Below are 24,584 nucleotides of genomic sequence, written 5' to 3'. Positions count from 1 at the left end.
TGCAATTGACTGCCAAAATATAAATATATGTGACAGGGCCAAATAATGAGACTGGTAAGACTGAATGATGAATGATGATGAGTTGGATTCAAAGTTCCCCACATATGATGGTAAAAATAATACAGAGGCATGAACTTTGACTCTAGATGGACAAATTTAATTCACATAAATTAAAACAAAATCGAGTTCAAAGCAATCGATTATTTCAAATATAATAAAAGCTCAAGGAGTTAATACAAAAAAAAAATGTTGATACCAATTAGTCAACAACGCTAAGACAGGATGGCAAAATATAAAAACCAGCTCAGTTTATGGTGGCACTTTAGGGATACTGACACACCACCACCACTCACAGGCTGTTACCTGAACACAAAAAGCACAGTAAAACCACAAGAGTAAAATCAGTAACCTACAGCACAGCCCCTATCTGTCAAAGAGCAGTTAGTGCATGTAGTAGGAAACGTCCCACATAAGCTTCATAATTTAGCTAATTTTACCAACGTATGGCTGCCCATACATCTATAAAATGAAAGTGTCTTTGGTGTTATATTGCCTGATAAAACGGGCAGTCATACATTTAGCAGCACGGAGCCTGGAGTAAAACAAAGTACAGTGGTCCCTCGTTTATCACGGGGGATACGTTCTAAAAATAACCCGCAATAGACGAAATCCGCGAAGTAATCAGCTTTATTTTTTACAATTATTATACATGTTTTAAAGCCGTAAAACCCCTAACCACACACTTTTATACACTTTTCTCAGACAGGCATTAACATTTTCTCACATTTCTCTCTTATTTAAACACTCTCAAAGTTCAAACTTTCGCAGATTTAACAAAAATAAGTACAATGGGGCAGTCGGTAGTGTGGTGGGTTGTGCGGCCGCCCCGTGTGTAGAGGCTACAGTCCTCGCTGCAGCTGGCCCTGGTTCGAATCCCGCATCGGACGGCCCTTTACTGTGTGTCATTCCCCCTTTCTCTGCCCCCTGCTTCCTGTCTATCTTCAGCTGTCCTATCATTAAAGGCCAAAAAAATTATCTTAAAAAAAATAAATAAATAAGTACAATACTGTATTAGTAAATGAAACCGTATTTCACAGTTCCTCTGACGGTGCCGCTCCGCTGTAACAGCTTTTTCCTCTGAAGGCCTTGGTGCAGGTGTTTTTTTCCGAGTGCAGAACATACAACGCATTTTATACAGTACTCCCTTACCCAATCAGGACGCAGAACACAATGCACGTTCATACTGTACAGTACACTGTAAAAAAAAAGCATGCAAAATTACACTAAAAAAATTTGCGAAACAACGAGGCCGCAAAAGGTGAACCGCGTTATAGCGAGGGACAACTGTACACAGATTAACACAAAAAAGAGTGAATGGAGATAAAAAACACACCTTGGAGATGTACTCACTGGACACAGGCCTCAAGACTGAGCTACTGAGTCTTTCTGCTATATGTTATCTCTAAATGGGCAAATGTTTCCCAGATGTGTGTCTCTGCCAGTAAGAAGGGCAAAAAGGCAGAGCTTTCTGGAAATGGGACAGCTGAGATTGTAGCATATTGTTTTAAGGCCAACCTATATATAAAACATATGTACAACTTGCATTTGTATAATGCTGTGTTCACCCAACTGGTTCAGCTCCAGTAGCTTCTTCAGCCAGCATTTTACCAATGCTGGTCATCTTATGTATATAGTGACCATTGAGGGCGGGAAGTGTTCAGCCTTCCACACTCAACTTTTGACTGCAGAGACTCACTTTATGTTGCATTTTGAGTGACTGTGTGAACGTGCTTATAGAATCAAAACACCAAGTCTAAGTATGGAAGTAGAACAATTAAGACACAGTGAGTTTAGCAAACCTCAGTCAGATAAAAGAGCAGTGAGTCAGGCAGACTAAACTAACATATTTAACTAGCCTCTGCTCAGGCACTTTGCATTAGGAGATAGAGAGGAGGAAGGCATCACCCCACCACCACAAAACACTCTGATTCCATGGGGGGAAAACTTGTACATACGCAATCACAGAAGTATCATTATGATGTATTATATCTAGTATAAGTATAGCATTATTCCACCAGAAATGAATCCAAGCAGACAAATGTTTTAGTGTTTCAAACGAAGAATTGTGTGTCTCATTTCAGCAACAAGGCAAAATTGGAGTGACTTTTAACATCGGCACAGTGGATATCAGTGTGGAGGAGAGCAGTACCCCAGTGAATGATGGGAAGTATCACGTTGTCCGCTTCACCAGGAATGGTGGCAACGCTACGCTGCAGGTGGATAACTGGTCCATCAATGAACACTTCCCAACAGGTATGACACTCAGTCGATCAACTCTAAAACTAATCATCTTTGTTTGACATCATTACTGTGCGAACATGTTGGTAATCACAACTGTTAGCAGATCTGACATGATCAGATAAGGTGGAATCACGCCATTATGAGACAACTGTGAAAATCACCGGGCAGCATCTGCCTCCAACAGAAGAGGATCGTTGTTGAGTTCTCTGTCAACTCCTGCTTTTGTTCTCACCTTTTGTCTAACTAATGTTTTAACAGAAGCAAGATTACATACATCGAGGTAGCACACAATGCAGTGTATCTGTCAGGGAAGACTGACAGAGTAAAAACCTAGACAGTCCTTAAGTAATTTTCACTCATTTAAATATGAAGTGCACTTATAACTCTCAATTTAACAACTGAAGGGTTAAGTTATACAGTTTGGTGATGTTGAGGCACTGGTTTGAACGTCAATGTGGCTGATGCACACAGACTCTCTGATTCATACATTTGGCATCATCTTAAGTAATCTATCGGAGCATCATCAGAGTTTTGTGATATTCAACCAGCAATAAAGACTGCATTAGACTATGAAGTATTGGCTGATGATAGAATCTTGAGTAATAGGTCGGTGGTCATATCTGTTCATCAGTAAATTACAGGTCATTGCATGGGTCCTGATAGTTAACCGTGTTTTACCGGCACTGCTGCCCTACCTTTCTCATGACTAGTAATTGTTGACTGTGACAAACCAGACCTCATTCTTATGAGTAGAAGCATTTAGAAACAGCACAGCTTGTCAGATACTCTCCCAAACCCCCACACTCTCCTGTTTCACGCTTTTCAAGCCACACTGTAACCTCCAAATGTTTCTGTTGCGTAGCTTCTACCTTTGCCTTAAGGGTCCAGTGTGTAGGATTTAGTGGCACCTAAAGGTAAAGTTGCAGATTGCAACCAAATAAATACTCTCCCACACCTCAGCCTCTCCTTTCAAGCATGCAAGAAACACCCTAAAACTAATACATTTCGTTCCTGCCAATAAATACTCCTAAATCTTACACACTGGACTTTAAAGTCCTGGAGATGAGAAGTACAATATAAGAGGAGTCACAAATGAATTTCTAAAGAGGACCTGACCTTCCTTGTTGATTTGAGATGGGATTGGTGGATAGCTCAATTTATGACAGTCCAGCTTCTGTCAGAAGTTAATGAAACATAAGGCATTAAGGGGCAGCCATTTCACGAAAAAAAGTTATGGATAAGACGTGGGCAAATTTGTTTTTGCAGAGTAAAAGTGAGGTTTGGGAGAGAACATAAAATGTGCATGGAAATAATACAAGAGACTGTAGGATAGAGTGTGGGTAACTTGGGCACAATTAGAATTGAGGATTGACTGTGACACCTGACATACCTCAACAGGAGAAACACAATTACTGCTATCAGACACAATCTTGACGCTGTATAAAACCCGAGTGGAGTTCATGCTCAGTGCTGTGTCTGCATGTTAGGAGGTGGGAAGGAGACAGATAAGCGGAGACTTCGCCATCTAATCCCCTGTGTTTAAATGAAAACATGGTGAACGGTTTGATAAAGTCACATCGTCGTCATACTGACACAGTGAACAAGAGTCTGTAGACAGCAGAGAGGGGAGGGAAGCAGGAGGACATGTCCTTGAACCACGGCGATGATCCTAACACAGCTGTGTGTTAACATGAAGTCATTCAAAGTCTTTGAGCAGTGTTTCCTCCAACCTGTCCGCTTCAGAATAGTAGTTTGATTACAATGATTGAACAATATCCTATGTATCATGAAAACATAATGAACCCAATGTATAACTTATCTAAGCACAAAAATAGTTCTTGTACAAGTCAAATATATATAAGTCAAAATGGCATAGCAATAATAATATATGTTTGCACAATTAAACTTGCTAAATTTGGCTGAAAATGATGTGTGGCAATAAACCTTTGACAACTGAAAATGCCTCCATGTCCTATGACAGACAGGAGAAATGAAGAATAGATACAGAAGAAAAGGGGCATTCAGAGAGTGTTGCAAAACTAAGGACAACTTCTTATCTTGTCTTGTGGTTCTGTATCTTTTTGTTCCAAGACGAATCATCTACAACATGCACAGTGTAACCTCAGGAATCCGTCTGAGATGCCTTAATAACACGGTTTTCACAGTTTGGTTAAGATTACACAACCAAACTACGTGTTTAAGCTTAGGAGAAGATTATGATTTGGGTCAAAATAAGTTGAGTTAAATGTGTTATGTTTCTTAAAACTTTAAACTAACAGACTGCTGAAGTTAAAACTGAATAGAAGAAAAATAAAAAGTAAATTTTCAAAGAGCTGTTTCAATCTGGAATATTACAAAAAGAATGTAACAAGTATAACATAATAACAACAATATACAGTCACTACATTTGGTACAAAAAACTCTTTGTACATAGTCCTCACACTAACAGATCAATTGTGACATTAAATGTTGCATTAGTGCATACGTTATATACACAGTGAAGAGGAGAAATGGCGGGAACACATACCTGATGCTATTTTGTTGTTTGTGTTTCTACAAAAAAAAAACTAAAGTTCACGAGCATGCAACTAAAACACATTTTCTAATCTTCAGATAAAATCATTTAAACATGTTGTAAATGCTAGGAGGACAGTGGTATTTGCTCCAGGTGACATGATGCTGATGATCAATAAATGTCTTTATAAATGTCTTCTTAAACTTTAAAGGGAACAGCGACGTTGAACGCTATCAAATGGCCAATAAGAAAATTCCTTTCAAATATGCCAGACCAGTAGAAGAGTGGCTACAAGAGAAAGGTAACTTCAAACAAACATGTTTCTTTGCTTATGTGTTCACTCTACTGATACAGTTTGCCATTCTATGATGAAAAGAGATGAATTATGTGATTTTAAAGTAGCATGAATATAAATGTTAACTCATGCATGCAACATTCTATGCAACTTTATGTGGGCTAAAAATGCAAAATGTACAACTAATTAAGGAACTAAATAACTATAAATAAATTAGCCAATAAATTGTGAAATAAAATGAAAGTGAGATTGGAGAGAAGATCTCAGATTGTAGACACTAGAATGGCTCTAGACTGTAAGGGTTCTTTTATAACCCCAACGACCAGCACAAACTAGTGTGTGCTATTCCAGTTCATATATGTCAAACAGCGCAGAACACAAAAAAAGTCTGTGTGGTGATACCAATACTCTCCATCAACCTAATCACTGAATCAACAAATGATTCCAGGAAATCATAATTCAATTTGATGGTGTTTTCTTAGTAACACTTTCTATGAAGACCACATATATAGTGCGTTATAGTCAATTATAATGTAATGTAGTAAGAGCTCATAGTATGCTATAACAGACTGTACAGTGTCATTAGTTATCATTGTATGTGCTCAGTAAAGCAAAATATATATTTATACATATCTATAAGGTACAGTTGATTGTTGAGTTGTGAGTGTACAGGTGAGTATAGGTAGTCGAATGGGTTATAAGCTCTATCAGTCAACCTTAAGTTTATAAAGTCTGATCTATAATGTTTTATAACTGTTAAAGTGCATGGGTGGCACAGTGGTGCAGTAGTTAGCACTGTTGCCTCATAGCAAGAAAATTCCTGGTTTGAACCTCGGCTGGGTCTTACTGTGTGGAGTTCATGTGCATGTTCTCCCTGTGCCTGCATGGGTTCTCTCCAGGTACTCCAGCTTCCTCCCACAGTCCAAAGACATGAAGCTTAACAGATTAATCGGTGACTCTAAATTGTCTGTAGGTGTGAATGTGAGTGTGAATGGTTGTTTGTCTCTATGTGCCCTGTGATGAGCTAGTGACTTGTCCATAGTGTATCCCGCCTCTCACCCAAAGTCAGCTGGGATAGGCTCCAGCCACCCATGACCCTGATGAGGATAAGTGGTTACAGATAATGGATGGATGGATATAGTGCACCAGAAAGCATTATTTATGTTTATGAGTCATAAAGCATTATGACGGCAATATTATTTGCTGAATTATGAATGAATGGCCCAATAATGCAGATGTGGTCTTCATAGAAAGGGTTTCTAATACAATGTTATTTTAGTTATAATTCTACTGTAATTTATTTCTGTAAATGGTCACACTAAATCATCACTGATGTGACACATCACTGAGCTTCACTGTGTCGAGGTATCATCATTTTTTTAGCAGCCTGGTCTCATTTGATGGTGATTAAATTGCGGTGGATGACTGTGTGTAATGGCATTGCTATACAAATTGATGGCGGAGGAATTATTTATATATATTCTGCTGTCTACATATGGCTGTCGTCCACAGCTGCTTAAATTCCTGCAAATATTGTAATAAGCACAGATTGTGTTAATAGATCAATGCAAACTGTTTTTACCACATGAGCCATGCTAGACACCAAATTTCCACATGGACAGGTGAAAAACATTTTCAAGATCAGAGAGTGGAACTATTGAAGCATTGCTTGCGCTGGTCGTTGTGCCACAACAAAACTAAAACCCTTTGTCTTGTTGTGAATGAATAATGCAGCCATGGAAGTATTAAAGTATTAAAGGTGTTTTTCGCTGTTGAAAATATCTTACATCTGGATGTCTCCTCTAGGACGGCAGCTAACAATTTTCAACACCCAAGCGACAGTCACAATCGGTGGTAGTGATCGCAGCCGGCCCTTTCAGGGTCAACTGTCTGGCCTTTATTACAATGGTCTCAAGGTGTTGAACATGGCTGCTGAGGGCAACCCTAACATCAAGATTAATGGCAGTGTGAGGTTGGTAGGTGATGTGCCTAGTGCGCCAGGCTCAGCCAGGACCACGGCCATGTCTCCAGAGATGTCTACTACCTTCATAGAGACTACCACCATGATGTCCACCACTACCACACGGAAACACAGATCCTCCTCAACTGTACAGGTATGGAGAAACCTCTATTATAAGCATATGGGAAAGGCAAAACACTCCATGGATCAATAATTTGTAAAAACCAAAAGGCTTGTGGTAATGACACATGTAAACAAAGAAACACTATGGGACTTGTTATTCAAGTTCACTCGATTCAGTAGAAACTTGGTTTGACTTCATTCTTATTAGCACTGGCAGAGACTCAAATGCGTCAGCTTGAAGTTGATTGGAATGTTGAACTAAGCAACCAGGCAGCAGTTAGATCAACCATGCATGCGGCCTGTCCAAGAAGTGGATCAGGACAGAGTGCCTGTGGGAGTGTAGGCCTTCGCTTCGTGCATAACGTTGGATTCCCCTCCGGCCCAATTTATTTTGTTTTGTAAAATGTCAACCACACATCAGTCAGTCAGTTACTGTAAAGTCTGTCTGTTTTGTACTGTTGTGACCAGGAAAGGCTGTCCTCATTAAAGCCTCGTATTTACGAGTGGAATCTCAGAAACATTTTTGATTGATGGCCAGTTTCTACATCATACACACAGCAATGACCCAATTTGTGTTTGTGTTGCATTTGCAAGATGGTAAAATGATAAAAAAGAATTAAACACAAAGGATAGTTTCATATTTTTCCAGTTTGTCTGCAACAATAGTCAGGTGCGAACATTGAACCAGGTTTTGTTTGCTCACAGTGAATATTTTCCAATGTTAATAACTACTATCTTATCTATAATACTATCTTATAATACTTTAATCATTAAAGTCTATCTTATCTTATCTTATTTTATCTTATCTGGTCTGACATCACGGTAAAAAGACAGCATGTCTTCTTAATATTGTTGATATCTTAACGGACTTAAAGCATTGGCATTGTTAGTATTACTTAACATTGGTGTCAAATAGAAATGATTTCAGATTCAGGTGGATACATTGGTCTATAATGATTGGTTAGGGGGAAACTACATTGCCCTCCCCAATGGAAATCAGTTAACATGGAGACAATGTCACATTGAAGCTGGATATGAAGGGTAACAAGCTGCCTGATATCAGAAAATGAGGACACCAACACAACAACAAAAAACGTAAACCTATGCTTAATTTACATTGATGGGGTCTATTTTCTTTGGCTTACAGAGAGAGTGCTGCTTCCCAAATCTTCCAATTACTCAATTTATTTTAGTTGAATTATTCATTTTTACACTTAGATTCTACAGTGTCTTGAATGACAGGACGCAGACAGGGAACTTTCAGACATCAGTCTGATTGCTGCTTACTCATCGCTCTCACAGCTGTACTAAAGTTGCATTTGAGCTAGTTAAATGCTAATGCAAGCTGAACACTTTAAAAACTTTCCACTAATAAACCAAATTCATTCTTAGGCAGCTGTAGAGAATGCATGCTCTACTAGAACTGCTATTCTACAGGTTTGCTTGTTGTTTAAATTTTGAATTTTCTGGGTCAAACTTTCAGCACTTTTTATGTGAGGCGCTGATTGGAGAACACATGAAACCCACATACGTATTACCTCAGTTTAAACTCACAAAACAAAGATCAGTAGTGAAGATGTGAAGATCTATGCAGAGCAAATATCCATCATCCAACATTTTAAGACCAGGACAGGACATTGTTAAATGAGGGTGGAACTTCCTCACATGTCAGAACATCCATCAAGAGACTTCAAGTCACAAGCAATCAGCAGCAAAGTAGGATTGGATATCTTCAATTAATACACAGTTACCAGAAAAAACTGAAACACTTCGAATGCCTCAGGGATTTTCTATTGTCTTTATTGTGGCAAACAAAAAACCCCCCAAAAAAGTAACGGATTGCTTACTTGAAAATTTAACTAAACAACTGATTACTTGAATTGCAAAATGAATGGGATCAGATTAAACTAATCTGATACCTTGTTTTAGACTGAGATTAGACATTACCTGTCTTCACGGGTTGTATGTTTTGGTCTGAACCAAATCAAGTTAGGGGAAAAAAAATACATGAATACCGACTGAACACCAGAAACAGACATCAGTCAGCGAATATCATCATCATCAGACAGACAGAAGTTTGCATCTCCACTCATATTACTACCTGAGATCATGTGATTGAACTTCCATACCTAGGTAACCCAGGTGATAACAGCTGAGCCATCTCCATGAAAACTGAGCAAACACTCTTCAAATATGAGGTTGAATGAGATGCAACTGAAAGCTGGAAAAATCGAACAAGTTCACTGTCATGCTCACCTTCTAACTTGTTTTCTATATTCTCCCTTGTCTTTGTGTGTCCTCTTTGTTGTTTGCTGGTGGCTCTTGTCTGGATATCTTTTCTGTGGCGGTGGCCTCCGATGACCAATGTTGTGGCCACAAAGCATTCGTCAGATGACCTTGTGTCATCTGCAGAGTGTTCGAGTGACGACGAAGACCTGGAGGAGTGTGAAACTAGCCATGCAGGTGGGCTAGGTTAGTTTGCATTTGCTTGCTTTCTTTGTGCTTTCACTCATCTGCACCAGAGGATCGAGGTATCCTCAAAGCATCACACCCCCATGGTTAGACAAAGTGTAACTTCATAAAACAGGTGTAGTGACAGTAAGCACAGCGAGTTGCACCACACATAACCCAATCCAAGGAAAGCTGGATTGTTCAAAGTTCAAATCCAAAACTGAAAATATTTGAACTGGTACATCAGTCACACAGAGAGTTCATTCAGGGTGTTGCTAGTTGAGTGTAACATAGAAGCCCATTAATATCATGAGCTACACTTGCACATGGGGTCTTTCAAAGTGGTTAACATGGTCACCAATATGCATACAAATTTTGTCTGGTCAGAGGAAAAATAAGGGTTAGTACATGTCATCACAAATGTGCAAAATTTGTATGAGGGGGAACCATGTTCTCTGCACTGATGCTACAAAATGTCTCATTGTGTTTGAGTCCACCGCTCCTGCCACTCACCGCTCACTGACTTTCAGTTTGAACAACACATTTTGACAGTCTTTTGTTTTCTGATAAAATGCAGTGTGTCGTCCTGACTACAGTGATGTATTTTACTTTCTGTCTTCATTTGTGTGTTTTTTCCATATTTAGATGCTTGCATTGTACTAGAGAACAGATATCATTGAATTTCTGTGTACAAGTTTTTCCTTTTTTTGGGTCATTCTTTTGCTTTTAGGTGTACTTGTTATTCTGTCTTTTTTGTATCTAAGTATTACAAAAATCTTAAAAAATGTTTAAGAACTGTGAGAACTAAGAGAATCAGTTTGAAAGAATTTGGGAATTTCCATATTTTTTTTATTTTTTGAAACACATTGTCAGTTTTCATACTGAATAATCAAACTGTCACACAGACACTTAGGTCATATATCTAACATGTTCACAACATGTTTTAGTTTCTACAGATTAGTTCAAAATACAAAATAACTTTTCAGAATAACGCTCATTTGAATCCTCTCATATGCGATTGAATCTATTCACCCAGTCAGCAAACACAACACCTGTAAATGGCTGCTGTTGGTTGAAACAGTATAAAGACAAGCTGTCCAATACCTGTCAAAAATGACAGGTATTGTCAAGTGTGTAAATCCACACACTCCTCTTCCCAGTCAGTTACAGATTATAGAAACAATTATCTAACTTTTAAAACTGAAGCAAAGCTGTGATTTATTGAGATCAATGAATTTGTTTTAATTTGTTAGTTAGTCAACTTGTTGGAAGTAAAGGAAAAGTAATTAAAAGCTTTTTGCTCTTTAATCAACTGATCAGAGATTAAAGGTACAGTGTGTACCTTTTAGGAGAACCTATTAAAAAAAAAGTGGAATATAATATGCATCTGCTGTGGTTTTGCTACCTCACAATGAGACTTTTATATCTAGAGTTTTAGAGCCACTGTAGTTTCTCCTACACGCTTGGAAGATAGAGCGAGCAGTTATTTATTTGGTTGTGATCCTCAACCTTGTATTACATTATGTAAGTTTCTGAGCTCCATGGACATCTTTGAACAAATACAAATTCAGTGTAAATCCCCCAATAACAGCCCACAAGCCAAACCATTATATTGTTTTTTCAGTAAGACCCTATTCACCATAAACCCAGACCTTCAGCTCAACAATATGTTGAGCTATTCTGCAAACAAAAAGCTGAGTGAACTGTCCCGATACTCCCAACTCTTCAAATACTGCCACTTGGTCAGAACATGATGAACAAGAGATTTCATTCAAAACACATTGAATATGTTGGAAAATAGTTGCTGAAAACATGTAAAAATACATACTTACTGAAATGTGGAGTTAGAGGTTCAAACAGTTTTTCACCAGTTTTCAGTCCAGGATTTTGTGGGCGGTCCTTAAAGGGTGGCTCGATGACACGCTGAGGCCACCCTGAGCATACCCCTCCACCCCTAGCAGAGAGATAGAGATAAATTTATCTTGCTCAGTATTAGTTAGTCATGTCATTTTCTGAACTCATCTGACACGTTTCAGTCGCTTCAAAATGGCTGCTTGACTGCTCCCATGAGTGGGTGTGGCTTCAACACATTCAGAGGACACGCCCCCACAGTCCTGGAGCTGAGAATTCATTTTTACCTGATTTGGACACCTAATTTCATAAACTTGTCGATATTTTTAATCATTCAAATTTGGCTGGGTGGTTAACAACACTTTCCTCTTTGGTCTGACAAACTCAGAACTCATATTTATCTTTACTTTACATGGACTTTAAAAAGAAATGCTTGCACTATGGTTTGCCACAAAAAGATACTTCAGGTCAGCACTAGGCAATTAGTTCCACAAAGGGCCAGTGTGGCTGCAGGTTTTTGTTCCAACCAACCAAGAGCACACAGTTTGACCAATCAACTCTGTGAAGACTCAGATCAGTTGATTAAATAAGTCAAGTCTGATTGCTGCTGCATGGTTGGAAAGGAAACCTGCAGCCACACCGGCCCTTTGTGGAACAGATTGCCCAGGTCTGCTTCAGGTACAGGTGTAATTTAAATATGTTATGTAAGCTTCTCTTTATACTATGTCATCTGACTAACAGCACATCAAATCATTAAGCTAAAATCATCTTAACTTGAATTGTAGGGTCATTGACCAAGCAGCAGTATTTGTCAAGTTAAACTGAATATTTTACAGGAAAATAGATTTTTGCCTCATGTCATCAATGTCACTTTAGTAACATTCAGACACATGGTTGGTGAGGATTTCAATGCTATTTTGCTGAACAGCAGTATGTTCTCCCTCTTCAAGGTCATTCCCAAATTTTTTCAAAGAGTATGTGAAAGGCTGTGGTGTAAATGGGTTTAAAGCTGTGCTGTGTAGCCTGAGATTCATGGGGATTCATGTGAAGAAAGACAAAGACAGGGCCCCAGTCATCCAGTCATGTGTTTACACAGAAATTCACGACATTCTAACCCTAACATCCCTTTGACGTTGACAGCGGCATGCTTTGATTTTAAATTTCCTTTTTTTCTTTTCTTTTTTTATCATTATGGGAGTCAATGCTATTTCCTGTTTTGTTTTGTCTTCTCAAAATGTTGTTATTGAGACATCATCCCCGTCTATTCGCCAATTATCCAAAAACACATACTTGTATTTTGGCGTCATCATGTGTGGCATGACGTTTTGATGGGTGATAATTGTTTCAGCTTTATGTTCTGGGGTACCTTGCGGCTTTGAACCATGCGGCTTTCAATGAAACATTCCTATTTCTGTTTTCAAAGCAAATAAAAAGACAAAAGAAAATCTTTTTCTTGCAATCAACAGTTTTTTTGCCCTGAAGAAAAAGTTCCACATGTAACTGACACTATTGTTCCCTCCTAATTCGGTCATTTTTCACTAACTCTACAGTGCATTTGAACACAATTTGATCAAGATGGCATGAAAAAGATTTCTTTTGTCACAAATTCTGGTATTTCCCAATTAAATTTCTTTGCATGCTTTTTGTTTGATCCTTGACTCCATGTTCCAGTATTTGGACTAACTGGATTGCTTTATCTGCATTCCTGTTTAAGTTGGAACATTAACAAAACATTTTTTTTGCGGTCGAAGCAACGTTGAATGTCGTCTATTTTACCGCACATTGTCTTCATTTTATCAGAGTGGCTGTTGTCTGTTTGGTTTGTCTGGAGAAGTTATCAAGTGATTCTGTTCTCTGTTGTAAATCTGTCGTGTTCTCCTCTCATTTTAATTAATTTCATAAGATGGCACCAAAGGAAGGTTCTTAAATAACCGAGCAAGTAAACATCTTAAACAGGTTTATTTCTGAGAACATAAATATTCTGATACCAGTGATAAATAATATTTTTTTCAACCAATAATGCTCAGTTTCATTTCTTTAAGCTGTCCTGTCAAGTTGTCAATTTTAAAGCAGATAGGTAGCCAGTGCAAAGGTTTTTGACCCACAGGTTTACGGAGCATCGTCCAATCTAATGTGAAAAAAGAAATCCTTGTGGTCTTCTCGTTTGTATCAAATATAACAGTGTAAAGACAGTGTGGATAGAGATCATTATCTGCTCCCCCTTGGCTTTAGAGTTCTAGCTTTATACTGACTTTGGCTCAATTAGCTGCTGGCTGCAGTTGTACTGTTTTTGGTTCACTCTCATTGCTCATAAGGTTGATTTGGACTCTAGCAGACAGAGTGTAGAAGCTCTGATAAACTCTCTGTAGCAACACCAGCAGACAAACACAGTCAGAGCCTGTCTGGCTAAAGAGTCAAAAATGTTTGTCAGGAAGTGGAGGACCTTTATTTTGAGAACTTAAAGTCTAGCTCTGGTGAAAGAGAAGTAATGGGATAGGACACTGGATAAGAGGAGAGGGATGAAGGGATCTGTATTCTGTCCTCATAAAGCACATAAGGTATCAAATGTGTCACCATCATTAATTATGAAGCCTAATTAAAGTACACATGAAGACAGCATTTTATAGTAAATGTTTACAATATGAAAGTTTAGTATGAGATTTTCTGGGAAAATCATTTTGCTGCTTCGCCATCTGGTGTGCAATGACTTGTGAAAATGCTGCTGGTGTGTGAGTTTATAGAGAAAACAATGAGTTGACCAGTTGCAGTTGTTTTTGGTACTCGATGTAATATTCATCAATCAGCAAACATGACTTGAAACAGACCTATAGCTGCAGCTGAAGAGAGATTCAAACAGATTCATTGAAATGTGGCAGTGCTAAGCAGCGCGTTAACAGTGTTTTTGCTCGAAATGAGGGTTTTTATACAGACGTCTCAGAACCACATATTTTTCTGGCACGTACTCTGCTGCCAAAACAGCAAAGTCAATACTTTCAGCAAATGCACAATAATAACCAACAAATTTAAATGAACCCTCTTCAACCAGTAGATGTGTCACAATAAAAGAAACTCATAAAAACACGTCCACATCATTCACTAGTGCTGAAGTTCAGGAAACATCACACAGCCTGTTTCATTAAGTCAACATCATAATTCCACGGTTAATAACATTAAAAATGATTAAAAGGGAATCATTCTCAAATTATTGAGATGGCATAATGTAAAAATAATAAGTGATGATGCACTATGATAAAAGTCATAGTGGTAGATAAGTGATGTCAAAGGGTTTTACAGGCAAATATGTGACTGAATAGTGTTTTAAATCACAGTTAGTGAACAGAACCTTTAATGAGACATTGAATCACAAAGTCAGTGCCAATAGATCACAAATCTCATCAATAGCAGTGTCAATCTGTTGATTTTTACTTGAGGATAGACTAGATAGATCAGACGTGTGCCATCTTATGGAATTCCTCTCTGATTATATTTTTACCCACATGGAAAAACCATGTGCATCACAATAGGCAAAATATTAAATAATGTCAAAAGACAGTGCAGGGTTAAAGCTGGTATTCGTGATATGTTTTGATTTCCTTCTGAGTTATTGTCAGTTTTCAGTCCAGGTTTGTTTGCTCGATTCTACCTGCCAATGCTTCTCCAGGCCAGCTGCTGCTCTCACATGGGTTAGCTGTTGTGCTGATGGCACATCTGTGCAGTCTACTCCTCATTTGACTGCTAGGAAAAAAATTGTCGCAGGGCAATGTGTGCACGACTTGCCCCTCGGTTTAATTACTGCCTTCCTATAGGTAAAAAAATAAACAAAGTATTGTGCCATCAAGCTGGGCTCAGTCTTGGTGTCAGCATCAAATTCAACATCTAATTGGCTGGAACAAGTTTTGTTCATTGAGCACAGCTTCATACACACACAGTGTCATGGATATCAGCTTTAAACTCGTCTTTTGACTTCTTATAGTTCCTGAATTCTGAATAAATTGCATTGCACATATAGTACATGAAATAATTTTATTAATATATAGAGATATATATGTGTTTTGTGTTTTTATTTCTTTCCTCTTCCCAACTGCTATGAGTTCAACTTGAGCTGTGTCCCAGTTGCATACTGTGACTTTTTTTTGTTATTATTTCTTCTGGGTGGGGTTGGGTGGAGGGTATGGGGGGTACACACTGGAAAAGTGACAAAATGTATACTCAAACACTGAATTTAATTAATGTCGACTGTGGTGATAACAGTTGTTGTGTCAACAGAAACAGAGCAGAATTGGCTGCAGCTTTAAGTCGCACTTTGACCGATCATGAGTATCACATCTTGTTTCTTGCCAGTACAAACTGTTAGAGAAACTCAGTGAACTCTTTGTTCATAGTAAGTGACTGGGACACTGTGTCCGTCTCCTATTTTTCTAACATTGGTCAGTTTTACCTTTCCCCCAGTTTGCTGTGTTTTTTTTTTCTACTTTCCCTAAATGCAACTTACTTTAAGCATGCATCAACACCCTGCAGTACGACTAAAACTAAACCAAAAAATAACATAATAAATAAGAAAGAATAACCCATTCTCAGCCAGTACCGTCTCTCTCTGATGTACACCCAGACTGCACGGCCGCTTCATGTTTAAAGACTAACATTACTGATAGATTTGTCATGGAGGAACACATGAGAGAGGAGCCCGTCCTCCAGTCGAGTGCCTCTCTCAGCAGTGTCTGTTTTCTATTGTGTGCATCTGGTTGCAGTGTGTGCAAAATTTTAAATGGCTTTGTTCTTTCATCTTAACATTTTTCATTTGGTAGTTTTGACTGGTCATATTTTTTGTATTTATCCAATTGATCACTGGCATTTTGGTTCTGATTATGGTTTTTGGCTTATTAAGTATGTTTGGTTTGTTTTTTTGTCAATCAGATAATCTTTAGATCACAGTGTGAACTATTTTTTATATAATTTGACTTTTTTGGGATTTGGAACTACTTCAGTGACTAACTTGTGTGATTTATTTCCCTCTGTTATGGTTTCCCGACAAATATTGAATTGAAAAAGCTCAAAGAGCAGAGCAGTCGTACAATCAGCTTAACTTCAGGCATTTTGTAAACAGACGCACAGAAAACCCACAAATTAGTAGGTGAAGCAGTTCCAGATTCACTTCTCACATATCTTCCATTTTTCAGATTTTTTTAAATCTATTTTGACAAAACAAATTAATCTCTGCTGAATAATATTTTGACTGTAAGACAAAAAACAAATGAATTGCATGGCTAAGAAGTTGCAGTTTAGGGTTTGTCAGACTTTGTCAGTGTTAGAGTTCTTCTGTTCTTTTCTGTAGATGGGCATGTATATTGCTCATTGTTTGTATATCCCCATCCCTTCCTTACAGCCAAAAGCTCTAATGCCGCCCGACCGCTTCGTACTGCCTTTACATGGACATGGCAACTGACTTACACTGTCACCCTCATCACCCTCATTTCCTATGTAGTATGTTCATAGGCCCCACCCCTTCTTCACCTTCCCCCTTGTCTTTAGAGATATTAAAATATAAAGTCATCCATCCATTCTACACTAAAGAACAAATTACAATTTAAGCAAAAAACTGTAACATGAATAGATTTTAGATACTATTGAGGTCTATTGCAATGAAAAGAAAAATGTAGATACACATTTTTTTGTAAAAACAAATTATTTACCAGGAAAAAGCAAAACATAAAAAAACAGAATTATGGTGTTTATTTTTTATGTTATGTGGTGTGGATGTATGTGTTGTTGCCTCCCTGTACCATCGTGTTATAAGATAGAACACAGCCTACAATGGATAAAAATGATCTTTAACGGTACCAAGCGGCTATCCAACATTCTTACACAACTTTTCCTTTGTAAATTCTTTTCTTCATGCCTAAATCATGCGGGCAATTTGTTGATGTAAGTTGACAATATACACACTATGTATCACTCTCTCTGAATTGTTTTTTTTAAAGATGCAGTTTGTCAAATGAATTAGTTCTTGAGTATCTCACGTTAAAAACAAAGTGGCTAATGAACACGGTAGGTGTTACATGTAGCATTGCAACTGTACTATTGAAGCCAAGGGAAACCAAGGGAAGGATCTCATGCCCAACTCATCGTCAACAGCAGCTTGGTCAGTGTTCTACATTATTGCTTTCGTACATGCTGGGTTATTTGATGACTCGAGAGTGACAATGGGCTGCAATAACATGCAGTTAACAGTTATTGCTATTTAACAAGTAAATAATAAATAAATAAATAATAAATAAATATTATTGGTTATTTGTCTTTGCTGGGCTTCTGGCGCTTTTAGGTATCTGTGCATTAAACTGATTTATTTATTACTCAGCCACGGACGCTCAATCTACAAACTAGCCCTTCCTCATATTCCAAATTCACACAGCACACAAATTTGACCTGAAAATGAAAACATCTTCATAAACTGCATATAGTCTGACCTACTATTCAGTACAAACACAAAATGCTACATGTACTACCTGTAAAAGATCTTAACTTCAGAGACAATATGCAAACATCTGTTTTATTTAAAAGCATGCAAACTGCATCTCTGATGAAGCTGTCAACATGAATAACTGAATGAGTCTTTAATAGTGTTTTATTGTTTGAAATGATAGAATAAAATGGCCTTTGTTTGATCTACAGAGTTGTGTGCTTGTGGATGTATATGTTGTTTGTGGTAATTTGTGAGTTGGTTTGCTTTAATATTTGAGATAGAATGTGCATCACAGATCCAGTATGCACATGCTTGATGGCAGTGGATACTTTTCATGTCAATGGAACTGAATGTTCACTCCAATGATGTCTCCATGTCTGTTTGAGATTACATTTAGTAAATGTTTCTAACAAATGTAGAAAAGACAGTGAAACTTTGTTAAACAAGCAGCCAGTTAACAATTTAAAAGTACTTGAAAGTTAAAAGTTTAAACTTTAAAAGTTACTTACTGCCAGCAGCTAGCATTGCCACAGTGGCCATGTGCTGCTAGACAAATGGAATACCTCAACAATGAAACTATGCCATGAGTCATGGCTGTTCCTCAAAAAAAATTGATAAGGTGACTCTTCTTCCATCCAAAACCACCATATCAATGGGTTACAGGTTCTAACTGACTTGACCGACTGAACTCACTACAATCTGTTGAAACAGGTGATGTGCCTTAATTCCACCAGGTACAACCAACATGTGTGCCAGATGCGACATGTGCCAGACCTGATCACAACCGTTCTAGACAAGCCACATCAATCAAGAAAGAGTACGTTAAGTACGTTAAGGAAGTCAGACACAGAAACATCTTTCAATTTTAGAATCACACCTTGTGCAATTTAACTAAGTAGCCTTCTTACTCATGGTAGAAAAAAAGGATGACCAAATCTGAGCAAGACAAAATCTGTCAGATAAAACTTTCCACTTCTGGAGGTGCTCCTATTAGGATATGAAGTCACATGGAGAATTGGAGACTAAAACCATGGCAACATGTAGAATCAAAGTGTAACACTAAAACCAGCTATTAGAGATTTGACAAGTTACAGGCAACACCATCACCTGGCTTTAGTTGAGCTGGTGGACCAGTTCACACCGCTAAAACTTTACCCTGAAACGTTCTAAAGCGGTTTTATCTTATTGTGAATCTTTGGTATGTGTTATGGAATTTTCTATCCTTAGGTTACACGAGGTCACGTGTGGGCCTTGAGGTCCTCGGGAGTATTAATTGTTTGGCTTTGGTTGAGAACAGTAGGTGCCACTCTATCTCAACACTGTGGTGGCCAGGGTCAAAGAGACAGATTAGACATGATATATAACTTGCCGTTGACGTTCCAATCTGCGTAAACAGACATCTGTGTCTCCAGACTAGAATGTGTTGACAATAACATCTCCATGGGTAAAGACATTCTTTTTGACTAATTCTGGGCATATAGTTTTTGTGCTGTTATCTTGGGGTTTAAAGTCGATCCACCAGCATGAGTTGGGCAGAATGTGAGACGACTCAGGCACTTCTGATGAACTTTGAAAGTGTCTCTAATTCTTCTTGGCCAAGCATCAATAAATAATACAGCATAAGACATCAGAGGCTCCTGAACACTTTCTCCCCTCCTGACCTCACCATTGACCTTTGACTTCAGCAATTTCTCCACAACAGTATGGACTGGCCTTTACACCTCAGTGTTGAATGGTTTGCCATTTGTTGGCGCTTAGGGAGTACCAACAGATATTGTTGTATTGTGTACAGCAGTTTTAATAACTGCATTTTCAGGTTTAAAAAAAGGCTGTTTTTCCTAACCATGAGTTAAAACACTTAAAAAGGTGTGTTGCTCTGTAGTCACTCTTATCAAGACTGTCAAATGGAACAGAATTTAACGTATGTTTAGGGACATAAACAGATCTCTAGCAAGCCTTGTTATTAGCAAGCCGGACGGAAAGTAACATGGAAAACCAACAGAAGAAATTTAAGAAGAATGTTTATAAAATAAAATGTTTTTAATTGTAATATAAAGTAAGAACATGGGCATATTAAAAGTGATTTTTTTAGAGGACCTGGACCTTCTGCTCTCGGTAGTTAACGACAGAACACAGACTGGATGAAAGTCATGACATCTTTCTCGCAGGCCAGTATTTCACAAAGGGTGAACATTCAGTTGACTTTGCTCTGCCATTGACATTGTATGAACTTAAAATGAATCAAATTATAGTTCAACAGCTTTTTCTTGGTCACAGAGCTGCTTTTTATAAAGGATCATTGTGACTTTTTCTAATGAAAAGTAAATGGGCCATGAAGAAACAGTACAGTGAAGGCTTGCAAAAAAGCAATAGAGGAGACAGGAGGTTTGTAATGTCATCAAACAGCATAACAAACATGATCAGTGTTCTCTGTTATGTCACAAAGTCTCTCTGTAATCCAAACTTCCACTATCTGGCATCCCAGATTGGTTGTGAATGCATGAAAAGTCACTGGGTCTTATTCATAAGGTTTGCAGATTTGTTCCTGACTTTTGCAAATTAGCTAACTAATAAGCACAAATTAGTTGGTAGTAAACTCTAGATCAGGTTAGACTTTTTTTTCTTACTTACATCCAAGTCAATGATGGAGGAGTTTTTTATTTTTCTCTGAATCGATTGCATCTTCAGTATTGAGGATACAGCTCTGCATCTGAGAAATATTTGTAGAACTATAATTACAATTACATTTTTCTACATTACAAAATCAAGAGGTTTAAGATTCTTGGAGAGCCCTGAAGCAGCGATACTGTTGTCAGTCTGTTGTTTCTGTTATAGTAGCAATCAATATCTAGCAATACCTTTTTATTTTATCCAAAATAATGTTACTGCCTGTGTTGCAGTATATTTTGATCCAAACTAGTCTAAACTACTATATTTTATTCATCACATAGCTTCTTAAATGATATTGAGAAAGAACTAAGTAGACCTAACTCTATTCACACTGAACTTTAAGCAAGCTTGATTTTTCTGGCTCATCATTGCACACCTCTTAAACCTTTTGATTAGAAGTATACCAATTTTATTTTAAACTGTTTATATCATTATTAGCACTCTAAACTGGTATGCCAAGTTTATTTTCATGGATTTGGATTTAGTTGTTATTCTGTCCAGATAAATCAATTTATTGTATTCCATAAAACCTCTATGCTGCTCTCTAACATTACCACCTGTTTGTCTCTAACCCCAGGAGCTGAGTTAGTCATCCCAGTACTTGAGGATCCATTAGCGCACCCCTCTGTAGCTCCTCGTGCACCCTTCATTCCCACTCCCTCAACCCACCACCCACTCCTCACCATTATTGAGACCACCAAAGAGTCCCTGTCCAAGGCCACTGAGGCGGGGGTACCTTGCTTGTCGGACCGAGGCAGCGATGATTGTGATGATGATGGCTTGGTGATATCGGGGTATGGCTCTGGGGAAGCGTTCAAGTCTAACCTGCCCCCTACTGATGATGAAGATTTTTACACGACCTTCTCCTTGGTAACAGATAAGACCTTTTCCACGTCAAGCTTTGAAGGTGGCTACAAAGCTCACGCGCCCAAGACTTTTAGACCTAACAAACCTTCAATCTCCAGACGCGGTAGGGCTACCACTACCGCCATACCACTAACCGCCGACCAGAGCCGCACCACCGCCACCTCTGCCTCCACCGCAACCCTCCACAATGCTCCGGCCAAACAGCCAGCTGGCAAAATGAATAACCGCGAGCTAAAACCCCAGCCCGACCTAGTGTTGCTTCCATTGCCCACATCCTTTGAGGTAGACAGCACCAAGCTGAGGGGCCCATTAATAACCTCCCCAATGTTCCGTAATATACCCACAGCACTCCCCACAGAGCCGGGCGTCAGGCGAGTTCCAGGGCCCTCGGAAGTGGTCCGTGAATCTAGCAGCACCACCGGGATGGTCATCGGAATAGTGGCGGCCGCTGCCCTGTGCATCCTCATCCTTCTGTATGCCATGTATAAGTACAGGAACAGGGATGAAGGCTCCTACCAGGTGGACGAAAGCAGGAACTACATAACCAACTCAGCTGTGCAGAGCAATGGCGCTGTCATGAAAGACAAACAGCAGAGCTTGAAAGGCAGCAACAAGAAACAGAAAAATAAGGATAAGGAGTATTACGTGTGACTGTGAGACTTTCGTGAACACGAGAGAGTGAAGAAAGAAAGCACTAAGAGAACATTTACTTATCAGTTTCCTTGTGAGGAGCTATGACAAATGATGGTATAATGTGGAACTTGAATAATCCTATACTGTGCTGAGTAGTTGAACTGATGATATGTACTGTAATATAAAGCACACTTACTATTGTAAGCATAATGACAAGGCTAAATAGCAACTTTAGAGACCTTACTCTTCTATCTGGTCAGAGACGTTATCAGTATAGAAATATTTCACAGCTACATCATTCTCCTAAGTGACTTTTAGAGCTATGTGATCCTTGGCATTGAACAAAAAACTTTTTTGTAAAATTGTTAATTACAAAAGGCTCATAATCTTCTACATTTTCAGCATGTAAGCAACATGTAGTGCTTAACAAGAGGGGGTCAGGCACACCATCATTGTAAAACTAAAAAAGGACTCTTGTTATATCAGAATATGACAGATTTCTATGGTTTATACATAATACAAGTGTGGTGTCTAACTTATTTTTGCTTTAAGCAAAAGAAACAAAATGACAAAAAGAAAAGCAAGAAAAGAAAACTATTTCTGTGTATAAAATGATATCAAGTGAGCACATTGCCATGAGCAGAATCTGAATCTGTTCCCTGTGGCATCTTGAATCACCACGACTATTCTCATCGTCTGACAGACAGAGTGGCTCACTCTGTGGAAAGAAGTGGCCGTTTCTCTTGGTAAAATGCAACTGATTGTGAAATGCATGCCATCCTGATTCTACAGTAAAGTACAGTACAGTAAAAGTCCAGTATACAGTGTTCAACTTGGACCATGTTCTCTTTGATGCCAAAACGATTCTTCATCATCAGATCAGAACTTAGCCCCTGTCCTCTTTTTGAAGCTCTCAAAAATGTTACCCATGGAAAAAAAACAATCTCTTAAAGAAAAAGGTCTATTATCGATGCACAGCCAGTGGTGGTTTTATCTTTTTGCAAAACTGTATGTTGGTTCATTGCCTATCATTCTCTTTTTTTATGGAGGTGTCAGGAAACAAATGCAGTACTACAACACTGTTAACAAATGTGTATACAGAAATAAATCAAATGTTGAAAGTGTGAATTCTATCTGCTGTCACAGTCAACTGTGTCAAAAAACAAGAAATTTGTTTACATATTTTATTACATGCTAGCTGTTGTACTTTGTAGGTAGGAAATTGTACATATACCATGACAGTTGTAATTTTTAGTACCTCTATTGTACAGACTGAACATATGGTTTATCAGCGTATTTCATGACAAAATCTATTAACTGTTAATTTACATGGAGAAAAACTTTAATCAGAATGTGGAGCATCATATTGATATTTCATAAAGAATAAAAATGTATTGTTAGCCTAGAGATCTAACCAGAGATGTTTCTAAAGTTGCATGAATATTTAACTACTTGCAGTTGTCCAACAAATACAAGGTGCCCTTCCTTCTGTATCATGGCTTTTTTGTTCTGGGTTACACTAGTGTTCTATATTTTTGAAAGAGAAAACTGAGTTATGACAAAGAGGGAAATACAGAGGTTATATTATTGATGGGGGTTCTTAGTTTTAAATAGCTAAAGAGCTGTTTTTTGTTTGGCTCTAAGTGGGACTGGTCACCTCAAATCATTGTCTCGTCACCTCTTATCATGAATATTTTACTATTTTTATGTTTCCATTATCTGCCATTGCCATTTGACGATGTGGAGGTACGGTATTTTTCTTGCCTGAAAATCATATTTTTTTGTTATAATTGTTATTTTTCATAACCCTTTTTTTCATCAGTTTGATAACAAATAAAATGTTCTTTTTTTCTCTAAAATTAAATTGTAGTCCTTCGATAAATTCAATTATCATTCTCAGAATCATCTAGACAATAAAAGTCAGGCAGCTTTAAAGTTTCTGAAAACTTGGTTTCAAATATTTAGTTTTTCTTTATATTTTCCAAAGATTTTTTAAATTATTAATGACAAAATAAGCACATAAACAATCAACCTTCAGATTTATAAGGACTGTGTGGCTGTGGTTTAATCAGATTTCAATTACAGTAGCCCAGCTGGCAACATGAGCAAATAACCCCAAAACTGTCATAAAATTTGTACTTGAATGTTGCTAAATTCTGATCAGTTTATCAACACCATTTTCCAACCGGAAAACTTTGTCTTCATGTAGGAGCCCAGCAATCAGTGTAAGAAGACAACCTTTTAAAGGAGTTTGAAAGATTATAGAATTAGGCAAGAAGCTCAACAGAGAATATTTATTTTTAATTTATGGGAGAACGGAAGTCAAAGAAGCAGCCATCCATTTATTTATTTTTTTGATAACTTTTCACTGATTTATTTATTTTTTATTTCTTTCAGTGTCAGTGGTTTTCTTTGGTCACAATTTTGGGGTATAGAGGAGAGGTTTGATAAGGTTTGA

The 24,584-nt window shown here is 38.0% G+C and overlaps 1 protein-coding gene across 13 annotated transcripts in view; it reads left to right on the top strand.

Annotated features, from left to right (window-relative positions):
* The window catches only part of nrxn3a (neurexin 3a), a 175,328-nt gene extending 151,709 nt beyond the window's left edge, over positions 1-23,619 (top strand). For 5 of the 13 annotated variants that reach the window (XM_019266793.2, XM_019266788.2, XM_019266789.2 and 2 more), the window contains 5 exons: positions 2,142-2,313; positions 5,028-5,117; positions 6,918-7,225; positions 9,576-9,666; positions 21,204-23,619. In XM_019266793.2, the coding sequence (XP_019122338.1) occupies positions 2,142-2,313; positions 5,028-5,117; positions 6,918-7,225; positions 9,576-9,666; positions 21,204-22,144 (1,602 nt within the window). In that variant the 3' untranslated portion in view covers positions 22,145-23,619. Of the gene's footprint in view, positions 1-2,141; positions 2,314-5,027; positions 5,118-6,917; positions 7,226-9,575; positions 9,667-16,879; positions 17,419-21,203 lie in introns of all 13 variants that reach the window. The other 8 variants (XM_019266795.2, XM_019266799.2, XM_019266794.2 and 5 more) reach the window with 5 other exon arrangements.
* The last annotated feature ends 965 nt before the right edge of the window (positions 23,620-24,584 follow it).

The sequence above is a fragment of the Larimichthys crocea genome, chromosome V (assembly GCF_000972845.2).
Source record: "Larimichthys crocea isolate SSNF chromosome V, L_crocea_2.0, whole genome shotgun sequence".
In the NCBI taxonomy this organism is placed as follows: Eukaryota; Metazoa; Chordata; class Actinopteri; family Sciaenidae; genus Larimichthys; species Larimichthys crocea.
This window is presented reverse-complemented; position numbering and strand designations above follow the sequence as displayed.